At 44.8% G+C, this 22,755-nt stretch overlaps 1 protein-coding gene across 2 annotated transcripts in view; it reads right to left on the bottom strand.

Annotated features, from left to right (window-relative positions):
• Window positions 1-22,755, bottom strand: part of CHN1 (chimerin 1) — a 96,024-nt gene that overhangs the window by 15,910 nt on the left and 57,359 nt on the right. For both annotated transcript variants that reach the window (XM_084524601.1, XM_084524600.1), the window contains exons 7-8: window positions 11,432-11,509; window positions 1,129-1,213 (exon numbers count right to left, since the gene is read on the bottom strand). In XM_084524601.1, the coding sequence (XP_084380727.1) occupies window positions 1,129-1,213; window positions 11,432-11,509 (163 nt within the window). The remainder of the gene's footprint in view (window positions 1-1,128; window positions 1,214-11,431; window positions 11,510-22,755) is intronic.

The raw sequence follows: 22,755 nt of genomic DNA, 5'->3' as shown, positions 1-22,755 counted from the left end.
CTCATCAGTGGAGGACATGGCTGCAACCCTAAATACTCAGTACAGGGAAAAATACTGAGGAAGAAAATGCCATTTTTACATAATCTTCTCTTAAAACAGAGCACTATTTAATACACAGTCCTGGACAGTGCAGAGTCTATTGATAACAGTATACTGCATTTCAAATAATTCTGGTGGAAGGATTTTAAAATATTTCAATCACAATTGGCTATACATTAGTTTAAATTTTTATCACAGAACTGCAAAATAACATAAAGAGTTCTCTTTTTTGCTTGAGACAAGATTTCAAAAAGCTTTAGACAGAGCAGATTTTCTTAAATTAGCTTGAAAATTCAGTTTCCAGGGCAACATATGCAGGTCTTTATACATCAACATTTCTTTGCACCGTTTATATAAATGTGGCTACTAGAATGTCATAAAATACATTTTAAATACAGTAAACTATTTTGATCACTTTGATCCTTTTTCGCCTTTGAAAAGAGAAGACTGTCCTTTCTTTTCAGAAGAATCATATCAATAAAACTGCCAAAGTGTTTTACTTTGGAGAGGCTTAATCCTAGAAATGCCTGCAGTGACACCCATGCGTGTAACACATTTATATCAGCACCTGCATGTTTATGCAACATTTCTCTTTCTTACTATTATTTAAAGTTTGCAAACTTGGAACATGACTTGGGGTGTATGGCACACTGAGTTTGCTGGCTTAGAAAGAAAATGAACCCAAGTGTCTGTTTCCGAGCCACAACGTGAAACTTGCTGATTGCCCACCTTGCACATAGAGACCCTTGACGAGTCTCTCACACCGACCAATACATACAAGTGCTATACAGGAAATAAAGGTAATAACACATTTACCTATTTTTCCCTCCATTCTGAAAACAAACAAACAAACAAAAGAATCAATGATTGCTGTCATTTCCCCCCATGAGCACTCGAGACATGCTGTGCGTCACCACAGTGATGTTATGAACATGGGGACACCAGCAGCAGAGGGAACACATCTCCTTCCTTGATTTCAACAAGGACAGATCAGACCCTTGTTGCATGGGTTTACAGTGGAGCAGGCAGCAAATTCAGTCATTAAAACATTGGGAGTGACTTAGAAAAATAAGACAGAACAAGCGTTACCTGCACATTTTACTCCCTGAGCAATGAGGCCCCACATAAAGTTGGCACAGTATTCACACCAGTGCGGGCCCCTGAACGTATGCACCTGGAAGACAGTAGCAGAAAGGAAAATTATAGAAAATGACCCAACTGTTTCACAGACATCAATAGCAATGTGTCTAAACAGCCAGAACTCCTTTTCTTAGAAGGCACTGCATGCACATTTGCTGGAATTTTACCACTGCAGGAGAGGGAAAAACAAAACAAAACACAAAAAACAACACAAAGATTTAACTGCTGTGAAGCATGCAGTCCTGTGGAAGAGCAAGTTGTCCATCCTGCATCATCTGGAGCAGCAGGACTGGGACTGGGGTCTGCTCCCACTGCACTGCTGTGGGACACGGGAGCAATTGTGGTTGCAGCCCCTCTCCCTGCTCCTGGCACCCCTCTCCCTGGACTGGATTCCAGCCCCAAGACAGCAATGGTTCAGGAGTTCACCTCTGTGAGGTGTGTATGAGGTGAGGTATGTCTCTCTGCTGGGCACTGCGTGACTGCCTCAGGCTGAGATTGTCCTGCCAGGCAAAAGCACCAGTGTTGCACAGAAGTCCTGGAAATGCAGCTGGGGGCTTTCCAGTTCAGAATGACTCTGAAAGGAAATTAATTCTCTCCAGACTAATGCCACATATTGAAAATCTAAATTAATCTAGCAAATGGCAACAAGAATTCACGGACCCAGGAAGAAGTTCAAAGCTAGGGAAGAAAAAGCCAATGCTGCTTTCAGTCCTGGCTCGCACATGAGCTACAAATCCTTCAGACACCATTAGCCGCTCGGGATTTTATTCTGATAAAGCGCATGCTGTAGGAAACCACAGGGTGCTTTGTAGAGAAAATCATTGCTTGCTTAAGCCACTGTACAAGACTTCGAATGTCTGTTTAGAATAGACTGGCTAAAAAATTGGTAACTGGTGATCATAAAGTAACAAAATTTGCAGTGAAATGTAATAAAAAAGCTTTAGGCTTAACTCAGCCAGTTCTCCAGTCACTCAGTGGTACCAGCACGGGCAGTACCCTCACATGCATGCAGTGTCTGATCACACCAGCGCAGACGAGAAAAGAGAAGGGCTGCCTGAAACGTGTCCGTGTTTCTGGTTTTAACCACAGTGCTCCGATTATAACTAGCAGAGGAGGTCGGCATCCCCTCTGCCAGCTGTACGCAGCAGCTGGATCCCAGGTGACACCTCCAACAAGCAACAGCACGGAGCAGCACCTAGCAATGCAGGCAGAGTTCCAGTTTGGGCTACAGGAAGGTCTGCAGCCTCCCCTGAAGCTCTGCAGCATTTGCTGCCCGTGAGGCAGCCGCAGCAGGCAGATTGCTGCATTAGCCTGCAGAGCTGCTCTTGAATGCACCTAGTCGTTCAGGTGGTGCCCGTGCTAAGCCAGGCTTACAGCTGCCTCTCGCCCTACGCCCTGACATCTCTGGAGGAAGCGGAGGGGTGCCAGGTGCAGCTTTCTCACAGCCTGGCACCATCCTCGAGCAGCTGCCACCCTCACTGCCTCCCACTCCTCTGAAGGTGCAATGTGCTCCCTTCTCCTCCCAGCTCCAGCTGACTTCTATGAAGCAGATGATAAGGCTGTCAGCAGCTGCAACCTCCATTTTCTTGCTTCTTCCTAGCACAAAGAGATTTTTCACACCTTCTTCTCCATTACCCACCTGCACTACCCACATCCTCTTGGCTTTCTTCCTCAGTCCTGTGCTTTTTTTTTTTTTTTCCCCCTCCAGGTCTCTGGCAGCTTTCCCTTCCCAGAATGAGCACATTCTAATATCCTCAAGCAAAATGCTATGCTTTAATGCCTGCAGGACTAACACAACTTCTGCAGAAAAAAAAAAAAAAAAAAAAAAAAAAAACTTCCTTTCAGTCACTTTATTTTTTTTTTGGTCAAAAGAACATTCCCCCAAAAACACTTCTTTAAAATACTTCTCAAAACTTGTGTTGAGGAAAACAAAAATGTGATTCAAAAAGAACAACTAAAAAGGGCAGGGGCAAAACAGACTCCTCTCTTCCCTACTGGTACTGCATGCATTGGTCACTCTTCACGAGACCAAGACTGACTTGGCTTTCAGGGTCATTGTCTCACGATCCTCATTCTCTCATCCCATGCGTCCAAGGCTCCATCCACACACAGAAATGCCTTGCCACATAATTTTCTTAGGAAATTAACTTCTCAGGTAGAACATTTGTCCTGAGATGGCTTAGCTTTACACTGCTCCATCCAAATTACTTTCTTATCCACTACTTTGGTTGCAAAATTTAAACAACCTAAAATCTACAGGTAGTTTCTTCCATAATGCTTTATCTTGCCTTGACTTTTATCTGACGTGCTCTGGGGATGTTCTCTGGCAGTATTAATTAGGACGCCCAAAGGCCTATGATGTCCTTCCATCCCCAGTACCTGCAACCCCGCAGGATCAGCTCTGAAGCTGCTTTTGGGGTTTGTAAGCGGTGCTGTCTTTACACAGAGTGTGGTGGTGCCAGAGCGTTAATCTCTCCACTGCCATGGAGCGGAACTGGACAGCTCTGAATCTACAGCACCTCTGGAAATGAAATCAGTTAAGTGAGCCATGCCAGAAAACTGCAAAAAAGCAGTCTTTGGAGGTCAGAACAGCCCTCTAATCCCGTTTCATCCTGCAGAGCAAGGCCTGGCAGCATGCTAAAAAGGAACACGTTTGCATCCCTTTGCTAGTTAGAGGGCCAGCACCTGCAAACAATATTGCATTTATGACACGACCCTTTCATACAGCACTCCAACTTTTATATTCAATTCCCCATTCTAAAAACCTGCCAAGTGACTTGCTGATTTTCAAAACTAAAAGATGCTTTCCCAGAAAAATTTCTGAAAACACACCCAGCAGAATTTCAGAGATCCTGACTTAAATTACAAGGGGTGTCTTTCTCCTTATAAAAAGAGCATCTGCCACATGCAGATTTTACTGTCTTATAAAATGTGAGAGCACTCAATTGCCAACTGGGGCTTTATATCTCCCACCCCTTCCATTCTCACTCCTGCCCTAAAACCTTTTTTCTCTCTCTCTTTCCATAAGGCTTCAAGTGTGAGTGATTTTTTTAAGAACATGGAAAATGGGAGAGCAGGAGAGAAAGATAATCTTAATTTGTAAAATTCCAGGGGAAATATGAAATTTAAAAGAAAAATCTAATTCTAGATAAATTTAAAGGAAAATACCTACTTCAAAATCTAGATAAAATTACTAAGCTATCCTGTACGTTGGAAGGATAAAAGACATTTTCTTATGCACAGGAAAAATATCTTACCTTATTTGATTAGTAACAATGTGTTATAGAACTGAATTTATTTTTGTTCTGAATTTAATAAAATATTGCTTACAAAAACAGACAAACTTTTAAGGGAACCCAACTAAATTGATGACTGACAATAGATTATACCACAAGCTGTGAACTCATCAAGCAGATCTCTCTCAGATATTTCTCAGCCTCTGTAAAGGTCACTGCTGAAGTTACCTGTGTATCTCGTAAATCCACTTATTTTTAATGCTTTTTGTTTTTACTAGGCAGTTCTTCAGCTAGCCTTGACTGCTATCTGAAAGCCAAGAATGAGCCAGCAGATAATTAGCATTCGTAACTGGGAGACCTAAATTATGTAACTTGTCAAGGCAGGTAAGAGAAAAATGAAGGAATATCAGCAAAGTGCTTTGGAAACATGATGTGAAAGAACATGATGGATCTGCAGAGCTTCCACACAGCCACTGCTGGGAAGAAAGCAAGGCTGGATCTGGCAAATTATGTATATGCAAAATAAACACTGAACACAAAAAACAGGCCTTCTGATAGTCCATAAAAAAAACTTTCCCTATTTAGAGGCTGCTGCCATGGTCTCCCCGAATGGCAGCTCTAACAGGACCCATGGTCCATACAGAGCAGAATAGCCTCTTACATGGCTCTCCACGCTGAGTGCTGGTGAGAACAATGGGTTTTGAAAATCCTGTGCTGGGATGAAATATATCAACTAGAAAAAGGATGGGAAAAACGCTGCAGCTTTACCTTCTTCCAGAGTCCTGTGCTCTGCGTAGGAGCCTTGTCGGTGCTCCGGGAGGAGCCCAGGCTGGCTGGGGACTGAACAAATGGCATGCACCCAGCACTTACACCGCATGATGCTCCAGGGCTGCAGTTCTGCTGGCTATGCTGCCTTTCAAACTCATGCCTAAGGATCACAGGACACTGCTGATGGAGCCTGTCAGCTCAGTGGTCCTCACTGATTTGCAGTTCCATCAACCAAACTCTGCCTGCTGGGATTCTACCAAGGTTTTAATTGGATATGGGAGACGCTGTAAGTCTCAATTAAAACGATGAACTCAGCCTGTATTATTAATGTCTGTCTCCACTGTCACAGCGGATTTTATCAGGCAGCGAGCGTGCTCATGCTGGCACCCAGTAGGCATGTCCTCTTTATCCATCCCTGGTCCAGACACAGATTGCCTGGATGCGAAGGGTACAGCAGAGGTTGGTGAGGAAAATCAATGGACTCAACTATCAGTTCAGCCACCGCTTCATTTCAATCTTTGCACATATTATGATGATTAGATAGGTCCTCTAAAACAAGAGTCTTGAGGGCTCCAAATATTACAGAACACGACTTTCCTACTGTGAGACAAATACTGCTGCTGATGAGTAATCTCAGAAGCAAGATGAGTGCCATGACAACACACACGGCAGCGCCGCAGCTGTAAGATAATCTGCTTACATGCGAGGCTGTAACAGAAAGGAAAGTAACTGAGAACATTGGAACAGATCTTCAAAACCAGAGGTGACTTTGCCTACACTAGGTGCAGTGTTACCTGTGGGGAGCCAGTGGTAATGACTTTGTCCAACAGCTCTACAGAGGGGAGACTCTGATTCAGAGCATCATGTATAAATAGCATCATTACCAGCAGCGGATACACTGACACAAACATTGAGCAGGCGACCCTTCCTCCAGGTCCTTGCCTGCTTGGAGCCAGAAGCACTGTCACGTCTTGTAGACTTTCTGGTTTGAGCTGAGCATGTCAGCAGAAATGAGAACAACTAGAAATTGGGGTTAGGTTGTGCTCTATAAGAGCCACGGCAAAAAACAGCAGAGGAAGCAGCAGGTTGTAGGCTTTTCTTCCTTGTAAATTCAATGAAAGCAGTCACCTTTCCCTCAAGATGGAATAGCAGATTTTCTTTAAATTGATATCTAGAAACTGGAACATTGCCTGTTTCATTCCATATACATGCCATATATACTACACGTAATGATATAAATATAATATATAATATATGATATACATATAATACAAAACTTTAGATTCCTAAGAGAAATGCTTTTCTAATGATGCTACAAGCTAATTTGGAAAAAAATAGTGTTGATGACGGGAGAGCACGAGAAGCACTGCGGGCTCATGAAGGCAAATGCCCAGTCTGCCCCAGCAGTGCGTTTCTACCACAGTCATGAGCTGGTTCACCCTTGGGGCTGGGCACATGGAAGACACGAGATTCACATCTAAGGACTTTTAAAACCACTGGTAAGGTGTGAAGGAATTACAGATTAAATAAAGAATTAGAAAAAAACATTTTTTTTTAAACTGAGGAAATCTTGAATTCAGCGACTACCACTCAGAAACCAGAGAGGGTTAAATAATAATGGACTATTTGGAAGCTGCTTTGGAAAAGCCAAGGCTTTTCCACAAAAATTTTAAAAGTAAAAGTAACATTAAATACCTTAGGAGAAAAAAATATCCATCAATCCCTAAAAGCTTTTCTGGCTTGAACTGCCTTATACTACACTATGAGTTTTCGGAGCAGCTGTGCAGAACTGCTGAGATCTTCTGAGCAGTTTTGTGGAGGCTTTTCCTTCACTTTTGTTCTCCAGATATTTTCCATGCCTTTGAACATTTTCCCCAAGTATTAGGAGTCTAAAGAAACCTAAAATTTCCTGAGGTTTTCTTATCTCTGAATACATGCAGAGGCTCTCTCGGGGGACTGTGCTAGAGGCACCCTGTTCTCCTGAATATTCATTCGAGTGCAGTGACTCATTTAAAGATGTTTTGAAAATACGTTTGTTGCCAGGGCTGGACTTAATGAAAAGCGGCACACTCTTTTCAGTGGAGCTAGACCGATTTGCCCCAAATCGGCACTTGCCCCACTTTTCAGAAGATCAGAAATAGAAATTGGTTCATCTCAGAAGTCCCAGAAAAATGGCTCTGCTCAACATTACGAGTTTGTTACAGCTTTGGGTCTTTTTGCAGCGTTTCTTCTGCACTGCCCATCTTCTGGCTCTCAGGGTTTAGGCACAGCTCTCACGAGCAGCTCTTGTTAGAATAACACAATTTTGCATGGAATTAATTTGTTATGACTTTTTACACTGGCAAAACACCTAGTGAAGATGCAATTACACCAGCAAAATCTGAGCCAGGGCCAGGTTAGCTTATTTGTTATTCCCAAGGAATAACCCTCAGTATCAGCAGTGTCTCCACAAAAGCGATGCTCGAGTCCATCTACACCAGCAAAGCCCATCTAGCAGAGACTGCTCCTTGATGAGTCTTTGTTTTTTTTTCTGGGGACATACAAATTATATGAGGTGCAAAAGAGAAGCAAGACAACATTCTACGGAATGCGGTGTGAGGAAGCACAAACTTCAGCCCAGCTCTGACAGTTGCAGACACCTCCCTGCTTCAGCGAAGCACCGTGGTGCTAATCCAGGCAGCAGAGTGGCTTTGTGCCTGGGACTGTCAGTGATTACGAACTCCTGCAGAGCTCTGCGGGCTCAAGCCCCCAGGGTCGGCGGCAGCTGAAGGCACACCAGCAGCCAGCCACTGCAGCGAAATAGTCCTGGGGCCGTGAGCCACATGGGCTGGAGTGGGGTAAAGACCTTCAAGGTGCTCTGTCTGGATGTATTTTACATTTGCCAAGTGATGGAGAGATTACTGCACTGACTAACAAATTCACTGCCAGGAAGATTTCCTGCTGTTAATCTCAGTTTTCTTCCCTTTTCTCATTTGGCGTGCTGGATTGCAGAAAAGCATAGCATAAAGAGGGAGAGCAAAAGAAATGAAATATTCAGACAGACAGACCCAATCAAGTCCCACTCCCAGACCTAGCTCACCTTCAGATCCAATTATTCAGTTAGAGCTAAATAAAATGTTGCATCAAACAATGACGACTAAAATTTCTCTTAGCTGATATGTTTGAATTAACAGAAAATTAATTTTTTATATTACATTCATAGAGGAGGTTTTGTTAGTACTTAAAACACTAATAGAAGCTTTTTATAAATTAGAAAAAAAAAACAAATATACATAAAAAGTATTTATTTATTTATTTTTAACATCTAGCTCTTATCCTGAGGCATATGCATTAAAAAAGTGGTCAGACCTGCCATCTGCAAACCATTGTCCCTTTCCTTACTTAAGGAGATGAATTTAAGAGAACCCAGCCACTGCGTGTCCGTGCTCAAGACGTGCTCCCAGCAGCCGAGTGCTGCCCGCCAGGAGAGCATTACAGGGCCGAGGAGCTCGCTGCTGGCCAGCCCTGCTGCACGTGTCTGCCCACCCCAGCCGGGCAGGCTGCCCACGCCAGGCAAAAGGCACCTCACGTGCCAGCAGATTTAAGTGAGATCAAAACCTCTCAAAAACCACCAACCCTGTGTCAGCACTCCTCGCAGGACTGCCCTTACGTTCTTTCCAACAGCCCTCTGAGTAGAACGTAGCTGAGCAGATTTGTTCAGGAGAGCTTGATGGCTTCAGAGTTAAAACCAGCTTTCATGCTCACCCCTTCCCTAGGTGATCCTCTGCAACATGTAAGGTTTGCTGGAGGCAACAGCCAGAGGGTTTAAAGCCCCCCCACGTCCCTGTGCTTGCTCTTTCCCTGGCTGCCACTGCCCACAGTACACACGGTGCAGAAGCAGAGGATGAATTTGGGTCTCCCCATCTGTGCCCAAGCCCCCCTGGCACTAGCTAACCTGGACCTTCTGCAGAGCGGCTGCTCCTGCCTTCTTCTCAAGACCCAGTGCTAGTTGTTGTGCATTAACAATTTTCCATTTCTCCTCCTTCTACCAGGATGCTACAGCATTTCCAGCATAAAAGGATTTCTAAAAGCCCTTTATTTGCATTAACAGTGATGTGACTGACCACAGAAGCAGTTGGGAAGAGGTGTGAGGTCCCTATCTGCTGCCTTGTACCCGTGCAACGAAGAGGACATCAGCTGCAGAGACACGAAGCAGTGTATGTCCTCCTTTTTGCTGGTGGAGCCCCTGGGGACAGCAGTCACTGTTGGGTAGCCGAACCCTATAAGTTATTTTTTCCAGAAGCCTAGCTCCAAGGAAAGGCCTGGAAAGGATTCTGGAACTGACATTTCCTCCTCTCCCACAAGGGTGGCACATTTGCTGCTTGGCAGGTGACCTAGGATACTTATTTAGACATTTAAAATGATGACGCCTATACATTTGAGAAGAAAAATTTGACAGAGGCAAGGAGCAATAAAACTGAGAATCAACGAGCCGCGCTCATTTCAGGTCTGTAACCCAGAAGCGATAACCCAGAAGGGCATATGATTATTTCTTAAAAAAGGGACAGGTCCATGGGCAGGGCTTGTTAAGGCAGCAGCATTCCTTGGGCAGGCAGGCTGGCTGCTGCACACCGCTTAAGGTGCAAGGTCCTGTTCTTCTCTTTCATAGCAAAAATTATCTGTGCAGGCTGACTGCTTGGCACTGACTGGAGAAAACAGTTACTTTTAAAGGTATATTCTTCTACCAGCTTTACATAAAAAGGGACTACAGTACAACCATTATAAAGAAAACAATCTGTATGCAAAGTTTGTGCTGTATCTATGACCTTGGATCAGACATGTTTGATTTCAAAAAAGGAGATGGAAAACTCACGGCTTTAAAACTTTCCAGAGACAGTTTTGGGGAAAAACAAAATAAAACACAAAAACAAAACCAAATGAATGAAAATCAAGTTATTGGATGATTTTCAAAACAGATTTGTTTCAGACAGCTGAAGGAAAGCAACTAACGGGTATAGATGTATGTAAAATTAAATACATACTATCCTGCACAGGCTGTAGCATATGGAAAATCATTATCTACTGGCAGCTACAAGAATTATCTTTACATTCTAAGGAACGAATGAAAGTTGCAAGATATTTCAGACCTCTAGGATGCCTCAGGATCCTGTGGGGAAAAGATCAACCTCTGCATTTAACTGACAGACAGCAGGATTAGATCATGCCAAGAGTTCCTATTAAATGCTACTTCCATGTAACATTTCATACGTGATTTTCAAATGTGTGCTTTATTAGAGAACTCAAGTCCAACAAAACATGATGTGACATCCTATATGACCTATATGACATTGATTATTTTCCCTTCTGATAAGATAAATAAAAGCAAAAGCTATAAGGGAAAAAAAAATACACATTAAAAAGAAAATCTGGGCTTCAAGTACTGTACATGAAGTTTGTGCTGTCATGTACAGTTCAGCATGACATCAATTCGCTTGGTATCTGAGAGATACAGGCTGCGTATTATGCAATGCATTTGACTGCCAAAAGGTTGAATTACTGAATCTTTACTGGACACTTATTACAGATGTAGACACAAAACATGCATATGCTGCACTGACGTGTCCTAATAAAGAACATAATTTATTTTTAAAAATTAGAACAATAATTAGAAGCTACAGAGAAGACCAAGTAAATTTTTATTACAGCACAAGGTGGCTAATGTCAGCAGTTCCAGCAGCCCCACAGTAAGCCATGCTCCTTTCGTCACACTCAATTCATTAACACAGGAGAAAAGCCAGAAACGGAGGGAAATGCCGACCATCTGCTTGATCCAGATGCAGCAGAACATGCTTCTTACCTCCAAAGCTATTTACCAGTCACAAACCCAGATAAGATCACTTTAATCCTCTCATCACAGACCTAAACGATTTTTCAGCATCACGTTGTCATAAGTAAAACTGAATTACGATCACCGGAGCTGAAAGAAAACTTTGACAGCTTCTCTCCCGGCTAGCATCCCTCGGTGTGGAACAAGTTTAAACAGCAAGGATAACCCAGGTGCGACACATAGGAGCAAAGCAAACATGTGTGCAAGCAACCCGCGAGGTCCTCGTTCCTCTGCTGCTATGACCCAGGGATGCCTAACGGGTTTAGCCGGCCACGGGGTTTAACCGAAGCGTGTAAGTTTCGGGGCGGTCACACACTGCCCAGGACCCCTCGTAAAACGAACGCACCAGCCCGGCGCCGTGCGAAGCCGCGCAGTCCCTTACCTTGAAGTTATGGACCTTCTCGTATTTCGGAACATGCTCGTTTTCTTTCAGCGTTGCCCGTCTGACAAGCGACGTCAGCTGCGAATAAGCAAAGAGTTTAAGAGGTTGCCAGATGGTCGCGGCCGGCTTCTGCGCCCCCAGCTTCACCCCCAGGGCCGCCAGCAGCAAGTCCTGCTGCCGCCGCTCCTGCTTGGCGCCGGGCACGGCCGCGCGGGGAGCCTTCGGCCCCGGCCAGGACTCTCGGGACGGCATTTTGGGACGGGAGGCTGCGGGCTGCCGGCTCACACTCGCCCCGCGGCCAGCGCCATGGCGGCCACCGGGAGCGCTCCGCGGGCCGGCGCGGCCGAGAGGCGGCTGGGCGCCGGCATGGGGCGAGCGGCGGGCGGGGAGGCGGGCGGGGAGGCCGCGCCCGCAGCCTCGCCCTCCAGCGGCGCCCGGCCGCGGCGGCTGCGGAGCGGGGCCGCGCGCCTCCCGCCGGCCTGCGCGGGGCGGGCGCTGCGCCGGGCGGGGGCGGCCCCGCGCCCGCAGCCAATGGAGCCCCGGCGGCGGCTGAGGCGCCCCCCGGGGGGAGGCCGGGGGAAGGGGAGCCGGGCCTCGCCGCGACGCTTCGCCCCCCCCCCCCCCCCCTTCACATTATTTGGGATCTGGGATCATCAGCTCGCCCCTGTTCCCTTAGGTACACCTGCCCCTGGTTTTCACGCCGGGGATGCCCGTCAGGATCCAAGGCACCAGAAGCCCACCGCAGGCCCCCTCCTGCCAAAGACCCCAAGGCCCAGAAGCTGCGGTGCCCTCCTTTAGGGCGACCTGGTCTCTGCTGCCCCTCGCCCAAAGCGAGGACACAGGGTCTCACACAAGCACCCAGTACAGCCCCAGCATAACAGGACCCCCACGGGGCACCACGGCCACCCTGCTCCTGCCTTCCTCCTCCTAGTGCTCCCCACGCATCTGCAAACAGTTCAGAAACAGCAAACCCAGACTTTTGGTCTACCTACACCTGTGACCCACGCCCTGGGGCTGGCCACTGTCCCCCCTAGGCATACAGGTCCCCTGAGGATCACTCCATGGGCACAACCTGCCTGCAGAAGGGTCCAGCCCTCCCACCCCTTTGCACAGGCTGCGGCACCGCAACCGCTCTCCCTTCTGCAGCAAAGGTATTTTTATCTCTCATGACTCAGTGACAAGCCAAGATGAGCACAGTTTGTCGCAGGCTTCTGGGTGGAATTGGTGTGTTTTGCAGCTGGATTGCAGTGTCACCGTTTAGCTCAGTCGTGCAAATACAGCAAGAGAAATGCTCACCACGAGCCTCCCTGGATCCCTTGCGCAGCCACCGCTACCCTCCCTCCAGGTTTTAGCAACCTGCTGCCTTTCCACACAGGGGCAAATTGCAGAGATTAAGGTCCAACATATGGGCTTCACCAACCACTAATTTGCATTGCAAGTCAATAGCTAATAACCGAAACCCTGGCTAGATAGGATACTGGGTGAAGCTCTCAAGCGTTAGTGGCTTACACAGGCCTTAGGAGTACCCAGCTCACTTCACAGCCTCATCACAAACAGGAGGTGCTTGATCCACCCTGTAGAGAAACCATTTTCCAATGGTTACCTCAATCTGCCTGTCCTGCTTTTAACCACTAATTTCTGTGGCAGGTCAGTACCTACGCATCCCTCATGTTTTCCTGCATGTCCTACTGGTAAGTGTAACGTGGCAACAGGAAATGAAGAAAAAAGAGCTGAGCGGGAAGAGATCCCCAAAACTAACCATCTTGTCTATGTGGATATGTAAGAATAGTAGTGACACAGGGGAGGAAGAAGAAGGCCTTTAGCTAGGAAGAAAGGACTGCATGAGCTTGAAGTCACTTTATGGTTTCATTCCTGGAGACTACAGCAGGCAAAAGTCCTTGTGGAACAAGGTAGACCTAAACCTGACACAGAGGAATTGCCCTCTCCAAACTGCTTCAGGTGACAACAGGCACAGGAGGCAAACTGGAGTTTTGGAAAATCACTTTTGTTACATGCTTCCTTGGAACTCCAAATTCCTCTTATTTTAAAGGGAAAAAATATATCACCAAAACTTGGTACTTGGAAATAAACCCTTTGAAAATTTAATTTGTTGGAAATAAATAACCCAGCCATTTCCAAGAGTATATTTACTATCAGAATCAACTCTTATTAGTTTCTGTACAATTTCACTTAAGAAGCAAGATAAAGCATTCTGAATTTTCAGTCATTGGTAGAGAGCCTTTTTTCCTTTTCTTTCTTTCTTTTTTTTTTTTTTTTTTTTTTTTTTTTTTGTATGCTTACTCCTTAATTGTCAGCTTTCTTTTTCCTAATTCTGAAGAACTGATTTATTTTCAATTGCACTTTAGAGTCATATTAGCAGAAACCGATCTCTAGATCCTGGAAAATTAAATCTTAAGATTGACAATAAAAGGGAAAGCAAAACTACCCAACAGGGAAAGGTCATATCTCATGGCTGTAATTACAAAAACATGTTATAATCTGAAAAGTAGTTATAAGATTATGAATTTTAATTCTAACATCGCTTCATGTTACAGTGATCTAACAAGGACTGCTTATTGGTTTTACATAAATCAGTTTGCCACTGTTCAGTAGAAAGCACTTTCTGCTGTACACAAATAAAGGACTACTGCATACACCTACACATACAGCCTTTTTCATGTGCTATATGCACTATATTTGTGCACACCAAAAACCTGGACTGAAAGACAGTTAAAACCAAAACGTTTTTAAGAAAACTTTTTTTTTTTTTTTAATGAAAAAATATGAAAAATAGAATGTTATGTATTTCTAACATATACTTTCCCAACATAAATTAGTGTTATAGTTAAAATTCACCATCCTAAAACTGCTTTCAGATGACATAATCATGGAACGCATACATCATTCTTCTGCCATTTCCTAACTTTGCAGGTTTGCTGTTGCAAGCTAGTGCTCTTAACACAGCCCTCTTCCTTCAGTTTGAAATCCGAATTGGAAAACAATATTTGTTGTACACACCTAGATGGCCACCAGGCAGGTTCAGATCTTTAGATTATCTGTTCATCAGTTACTAAAGTAGCAGGGAGCAAGTTCCCATCCTCCAGGTGCCCTGGGTGATTTAGAACCATTGGGAGTGCACGAGAAATAATGGATCTATGGATTCAGCTCAAATCCTGCAGGATGCAATTCTCTTCTGAGGCTCTCATTGGCTCTGATCACCCTATGCTGTTCTCATTCCCAGCCTGCAAGCCCTGCTCTTCTTACATCCATGGCTGGCTTCTGATCCAACGCCTGTTCTGTTGGTGGCTCCTGCATGCCCACCCACCAGCCTCCTCCAGCACTTCCATTCTCCAGCAGCTGTCTTCAGAGCTTGCTGTGTCGGAAGTCTGCCTTAATGGGGACAATTATTAGAGACTGTCCATTACACATGGGGTGAAAAAGAGGTAGAAATGTAAGGAGGAAAGTCTTCTCCCTTCCCCTTTTCAAAGTAAAGTCTTGATTTTATGTTACTTTTTAACTGGTTTGTGACAGATAAGCAATCATTGCATGTTTAGGAAGCAGTATACAGGGCAGACCACGGGAGGAGGGGGACTGGAGAACTTTTAAAAATTTAATTTAAGAACATGATTTCATAGGGTTGAGGTAAACCAAAACCAGAATGACTGAAATTAATGGCCAAGCAAACTCTCAGCAAAGCACACAACTGCAAACAGCCTCTCAGTCCTGTATATTTCAGTGACTTAAAAATCAAACAAACAAACCCAAGCCCAGCAAAACGTCAACCTTTAAACCGAGACATCTGTTTAGAGGTTGTACATTGTACATATGGACTACAGGGAAGGAAGAAAAAAACAAACCAAACCAAAACCCCCGAAGATTATAACCTGCTATTTCAAATGTTCTCATTTGTCCTAAAACCTCAGCCATAACGGTGGTTCAGTCTGGGGTCCTACTGTGACACCGCTTTCCTTTCTTCCCCTTGGAGCACTCCTTCACATGGAGTAGAAGCAGCTATTTTCTTGAGCACTATTTGTTCTCGGTGTTATTTGGATAATATATGCATATTTTATGGTACTAACCTCACAATCAGTAAGTCTTATTATGAAGACTCTAAAGAATTGATTTTAAAGTCATCCATGGCTTGCAGTAAATTCCAATTAGTCACTCTCTGAAAGTCACATTATGCAAGTTTAATCCAGTCATATAATTCAGTCAACATCAGACAAATTATCTTTCTAAAAAGGCAAATCAATGCCTTTCCCATTTGTTGAGTAATAAACTAAAATTACTCTAGGGAAAACAAAACAAAACAAAAACAAACAACAAAACCTGCTGAAGATTAAAGCACTGGGTTAATCTCACAAGTCCTAAAACGCTCATGTTAGGCTTGCTCAGACATCCTGAACCCCATGTGCATTTCCAGCTTAATACAGTGTTTTGTTTCATGAGCACCTGGCTCCTCCCTCAAACACAGTTTCATGTTTCCTTCGGTCTCGTAAATGCACATGCAGTACACCGCAGGTTTTTCATTCTCATATGGCGTTGTCATGCTGCAGTGACTAAACATGCCCTCACTGTTTCAGGCTTTGTATGTAATACAATCTCTTCCCTCTAAGGAATGCATCTTAATAACCGTATTAACCAGCAGTCATATTGCATGCATTTTTTAAAAATCAAAGACGACAGCCTATTGTACACATCTCAAGGAGCAACATACTTGAAAACCGAGCCTGGTTTTCTATGCAGTTAGCCACTGTGTATTTTGTCGTGCTGTTTCAGTGCATAGTTAACCTAGCCAAATGTATATGCACAGAAAATCCTTCCTTGCCTGAGCCCTTTATGAGCATATTTTATGGGCTCAATATACAGTCTACAAAAGCTAATCAGTCAGATTGTGAAAGTGAGTCCAATTTCCTCAACTCAGTCCTCCTTGGGGGAGGCCCATTCCACGCTGCATAGATTGTTCCCTATCATATCTTTTACAAAATTATTACTGGGGGGAGAAGGAAAGCCCCGAAATTTCCCTTTTTATGTAAAATTGGAGACATTTAAAATTGCAACACAGCACTCAGCCCTATGGAAATCCTTGTTCACCATGCATCCCCCTTTTCAGTTACCCACAGGTGAGTTTGGGTTTAAGACAAACTTGAATGATGGGAAACTACTGCTGAAAAAAATCTATTTTTCATAACAAAATTTTCCAAATGGACTTGCTTCTAATTAAATCAGACTTTCCCCCCATCCCCCAATATATATACTGCAAAGCTAAAGAAATGGCTATTTTTTAGATTGTAATGATTTTTTAAATTATGTTGAAAGATAAAAGCAAACACTATTTCCACAGTAGGGAATGTTAAGAAGCATGTTATATCAAGAATTATTTTAAAAGTTAAAAAAAAAAAAAATTAAAACCTTAAATAAATAAATCACAGAATTGTCTAGGTTGGAAGAGACCTCGAGATCATCGAGACCAACCTCTGACCTAACACTAACAAGTCCTCCACTAAACCATATCGCTAAGTTCAACATCTAAATGTCTTTTAAAGACCTCCAGGGATGGTGACTCCACCACTTCCCTGGGCAGCCCATTCCAATGCCTCACAACCCTCTCAGTAAAGAAGTTCTTCCTAATATCCAACCTAAAACTCCCCTGGTACAACTTTAGCCCGTTCCCCCTCGTCCTGTCACCAGGCACGTGGGAGAACAGGCCAACCCCCACTTCACTACAGCCTCCTTTAAGGTATCTGTAGAGAGCAATAAGGTCGCCCCTGAGCCTCCTTTTCTCCAGGCTGAACAAGCCCAGCTCCCTCCTCCTTGAGCTCTGCCACCAGGCGGACCAGGTCGTCCACCTGCTTGCACCTCACGCACACAGTCTCTCTGCCCCCCGCGGGTGGTAGCAACAGGCTCAGGCACTCCCTGCACACGGAGACCTGAACTGCCGCAGTTTTGAGCGGGCAGTCGGTCTGGGTGCGCACAGACTTCCTGGAGAGCGCTGTGCCTGGTGTACACCATTGCAGCTGAGCTAGCGCTAGACCGCCGTTAGAGGTGTTCGTATGGGCGGGGGGGAACGCTCTGCCCCCTCTGCTCGTCCTAACTGCCGTGCCACGCCCTAACTGCTGCGCCCCGCCCTGCCACACCACACCCTAACTGCCGTGCCACGCCCTAACGGCTGCGCCACACCCTAACTGCCATGCCCCGCCCTACCCACCAGCCCTGGTCACTGCGCTCCTGCTCACTCGCGCTCCCTAGGGGCAGCTTTTGAACGGCCGGGCAGGGGGCGCTGCTGGCTCCGCCTACGCCTCGTTCTCGCCTCGTTCACCTCCCTCACGAGGTCCTGGCGGCTCCCTCGAGTGGGCTCGGTGCCGGAAAAATTAGCCCTGCCTGTCCGATCCCCCGCTCCGCTGAAGTACGCGTCTGCCCCAGAGCCGATCACCTTTTTAATTCATACAAATCTTTGGCTTGGTTTAAAGTATGATAGTTAAAAAAAAAATCTAAAGTTTAAATTAAGGGAACAAGTTGCCAAATGGACAAGCTGATGGAAATTATCGCATAAAAAGTGAATTATCTTGGTACTGTATTGTGCAGCACGGAGTGCATCAGCGCCATTTGCAAAGATTTTATGTTTGTACTGGTGTCTTTCCAGACACACCCTGAAGACCTTGTCTTCGTAACAAGTGAGCAAACTCTTAAACAAGCGGATAGACCTCTGAGCCAACAGAGCCGCTCTTTTGCCATAGCCTTGGTCCTACACCCGACTAGCCACTGCACTCAATTCGGACCTGGGTTGGCCTGGTTACTCCTTGCTGGTGTCCCAGCTGGCTGTGGATCTGCTTCCCACAGTTACTGATGTGGGCCTTCTGGAAACAGCAAGTAGATGCTATGCACTGACAAGAAGTGCCGCTGTGACCATTTTCTCTCTTGGTAACTGACAAAGACAAAACAACATTGTTGTTCTGGATAGCGAAACAAGCAAGACACTTTTCAGTGGCAAACACAACATACTTCTTTTCCTAGGGAAAATTATATACCTATTTTGGTACATAATCATGATCTATCAATGGAAAAAATAATAATTAAAAAAAAAGAAAACTCAGAGTACCTCCAGGAACAAGCTCAGCTTTTGTTCTGGTTCTTGGCGACATTGTTAACATCCTCAAACTTCACATTTAGCAAGGTCAGTAACCAGACCCAGTGTCCACTGAAGCAGGAGGGTTAAGACCAGGGATTTTCTTCATCCTCAGTAGGTATACATATCCCCAGGGCACTATGTTGAATATGTTCAAAATTAATGTCACTCAGCGCTACAGGGGTGCACGTGGACACGTGCAAATGTGCACAGGCAGGGATGCAGGTGCTGCAATGAATAACAATGCTAAGCTGGGTTTTGCAAGCACTAGCCACAACTTTAGGTATGTTGTAGAAATAGTAATACAATTCCTGACGGGTTGTGCTGTGGGTGAGATGGACTGACCAGTCCTCCAGCTTTGCCGTGAACTAGCCAAAGCCCCAGAGCTCTTCCCTGCAAATACGATCCCCACTGCCCCAACTGCATCTGCTAAAGTCATCAACTGCTGCAGCTTTTCCTGTAGCTATGAGACCTGTGGGGAGAGGACTTGATGGAGCAGAGGTCGGCTTGTGGCTCCTTGCTGGCCTAGAGGGACCTGTGCCTTTGTGACCAAAATGTTTACTGCAGCAAGGCTTAATTCTAGCAAAAATCTCTTGACTTGTGGCACTTTTTATTGCAAAAAGAACTTCAAAGTCATTTACAAATGCTCCAAGACAATGTGCTCTAGAGGAGTGATCATAGTCAAAATGTAATGCAAATTGGCAGCTGCATAAATGTTACTCTTATGGCAAACGCTTTTTGTTACTAATATACTACAGTTAAGTATCATGAGGAGAAACAGGCAGTTAGACTAATCTTCTGAAGCTACAGTTAGTTTATTTCTTATCTGACACAGACTGTTATAAGGTTTTCCTCAAACTGAGAGAGAGAGAAAGCACATAAGAGGCTTAATCAAACCCTTTGATGTGGGACCTTACCTGCCTCTTAGCAAGGGAATGTTGATGGTGGCTAAACTTTATGAAATAAATTTACTTCACTTCCTTTATCGTACCCATGTAAGAATCGTATTGTTAAAACTAGGCTTCAAAATAAATCTTTATATATTTTTGTATCTGAAAATTCATACCTTTAGGGATAACCATGAAATCCACAAGGTCTTTCTATTATTATATTTATAGGGTTTTAAAATTTATTTCTTATGGAATAGGAGTCTTGGATAATGGTATGACATAGGCAAGCAAGATGGAAATTTCTTTTTGTCTGTAATATTTTCTTACCTGATGTGTAATATTCATTTCACATTAGTCTCCTCTGGCAGTCTAATGCCTCTAATATTAGTATTTTATTTTTTTTTTAAATTCTACACAGTAATTCAGTTTGGAATAATTCAATATATGTTGTAATTAAAAACTGCAGCTCATTAATTTCTAAACACTCTTTGTATTTCAGACCACACCTCATCCTCTGGCACATCCTCTATTTTCAATTCATCCACTTCTTCCTGAATAAGCTATGTTGCTATGATACATGTGCTATCACACTTTCTTTCTTCAACATACTTCCAGAACATAATCATACTTATTTAGCAGAAATAAGACTGAAAGTGCAAAGTGTCCTAATCTTTCTTTAATTAACAGTTTATTCAGCTCCACGAATCAAGGTGAAAACATCTTTTACTCTGAAAGAATAGAAGAGTTGTGACATTGAAAGGAAACATTCACGCAAAATTTACAATGCTAAAAACCTACTTATGGACCAGCTCACTGTAGAAAAATTACAAAACGTGGTAATCCTAAATACCAATTAGCACTTCTGGCAGACCCTATCAACAATGTTCTAGGTGGATGTGTGTCCATGGGCAGAGCTGCACCACTGCAGTGGGTCAGGGTCTGCTTTCATTTTATGCGATGTAATTAGGCAGAAGGAGAAAATGAGGAAGGCTGATCATCCTTCACATGAATCCCTCATGTTGGCTCCCAGTTTCTTTGCATAAATAACTATTTAAATCAGGACTGATTTGAAACTTGCAATGAATGAAACCAGAGAGAAATTGGTAGTAGAATTGCATTCTGAAAAGTCCCAAAGTCAAATGATCAGTTTATTGCCACTCGTAGAATCTTCAAATCCCTGGTTAGATTCTCAGAAAATAATTTGTTTACATCCTGCTGACCAGTGTTCCAATTTTCCCATTACTCCTTTTCTACATACAGTTCATCTTTCCTATTTATTCTCTCTAAGTTTCCTAATTAACATTTTTCAATGCCTCTGTCGTGAAAATCTTCATGCAAGGGCAGGAAGAATCACATTTCCTATAGAAAGTTATAGCTGTTAAAATTTCTTCCTTGAGAGATGCATTCAAAAAAACATTGTCTCAAATGGTCAAAATCACAGAATCACAGAATTTTCTAGGTTGGAAGAGACCTCAATATCATTGAGACCAATCTCTGACCTAACACTAACAAGTCCTCCACTAAACCATATCGCTAAGTTCAACATCTAAACGTCTTTTAAAGACCTCCAGGGATGGTGACTCCACCACTTCCCTGGGCAGCCTGTTCCAATGTCTAACAACCCTTTCAGTAAAGAAGTTCTTCCTAATATCCAACCTAAAACTCCCCTGGCACAACTTTAGCCCGTTCCCCCTCGTCCTGTCACCAGGCATGTGGGAGAACAGGCCAACCCCCACCTCGCTACAGCCTCCCTTGAGGTACCTATAGAGAGCGATAAGGTCGCCCCTGAGCCTCCTCTTCTCCAGGCTGAACAAGCCCAGCTCCCTCAGCCACTCCTCGTAGGACTTGTTCTCCAGGCCCCTCACCAGCTTCGTCGCCCTTCTCTGCACCCGCTCAAGCACCTCGATGTCCTTCTTGTAGCGAGGGGCCCAAAACTGAACACAGTACTCGAGGTGCGGCCTCACCAGAGCCGAGTACAGGGGGACGATCACCTCCCTAGACCTGCTGGCCACACTGTTTCTGATACAAGCCAGGATGCCGTTGGCCTTCTTGGCCACCTGAGCACACTGCTGGCTCATATTCAGCCGACTATCCACCATCACTCCCAGGTCCTTCTCCGCCAGGCAGCTTTCCAACCACTCATCTCCCAGCCTGTAGCTCTGCTTGGGGTTATTGCGCCCCAGGTGCAGGACCCGGCACTTGGCCTTGTTGAACTTCATGCAGTTGACCTCAGCCCATCGGTCCAGCCTATCCAGATCCTCCTGCAGAGCCTTCCTACCCTCGAGCAGATCAACACACACGGTAGACCGCCATTAGAGGAGGTGTTCGTATGGGCGGGGGGGAGCGCTCTGCCCTCTCTGCTCGCCCTAACTGCCGCGCCCTGCCCTACCCGCCAGTCCTGGTCACTGCGCTCCTGCTCACTCGCGCTCCCTAGGGGCGGCTTTTGAACGGCCAGGGAGGGGGCGCTGCTGGCTCCGCCTACGCCTCCTTCTCGCCTCGTTCCCCTCCCTCACGAGGGCTGCTGGGTCCTGGCGGCTCCCTCGAGTGGGCTCAGTGCCGGAAAAATTAGCCCTGCCTGTCTGATCCCCAGTTCCACTGCAGAACGCGTCTGCCCTGGAGCCGATTGCCTTGGCAAGTGATTCAAATCATTTTGAATGATTCACAGCGGGGTTGGCTATGCAATTCCCCATCATAAATTTGGGCTACATGGATTAGTTAAGGGAGATCTTTTTGGGAAGAAGCAGGAATCAGCATGATACAGGTTATACAACTTCTGTTACAGAGGACAGACTTTGCTTTATTTTATTTTTCATTCAGTAAGTCCAGCAGTTTTCTGCAACATACTTTTCAGCTGATCTCTATTTTCAGTTGAAATACGCTGCTCCCAGGCCCCACTCAGTAAGTCAAAGATCTGCCAGTTGGGATTTCAGAGATTTATGATCTTTGGACAGAAGCTCTTCTGAGTATAGGGCATGTTAAACTTTAAAAAACCACTAAGTTCGGGGTATATTTCAATTTCTTAAATTCAGTTATTGACAATAGACAAGGAAATTAAATTATTTACAATGGCAATGAAATAGTTATCCAGTATAACTGCTTACTTCTTAGTCACATTTTTCATCTCATCTTAAGGGGCAATTTTTTCTTTATACTGCCACCCTCAAACTACCACTTTAAGTGGCACTGCTCAGAAGATTTCTGAAGTTGTTTGTATTTTCAGTGATAAGAACAGCCCAAGAGAAGGGCCACAAAAAGTTAGCCTGTAAGCTCCCAGCATTGCCAACCTGCTGAGCAGAGCCTGCCTTGCA

The sequence above is a fragment of the Aythya ferina genome, assembly GCF_964211825.1.
Source record: "Aythya ferina genome assembly, chromosome: 6".
NCBI classification, from domain to species: domain Eukaryota; kingdom Metazoa; phylum Chordata; class Aves; order Anseriformes; family Anatidae; genus Aythya; species Aythya ferina.
Note: the sequence above shows the minus strand (reverse complement) of the source record. Positions and strands in the feature narration are given on the sequence as shown.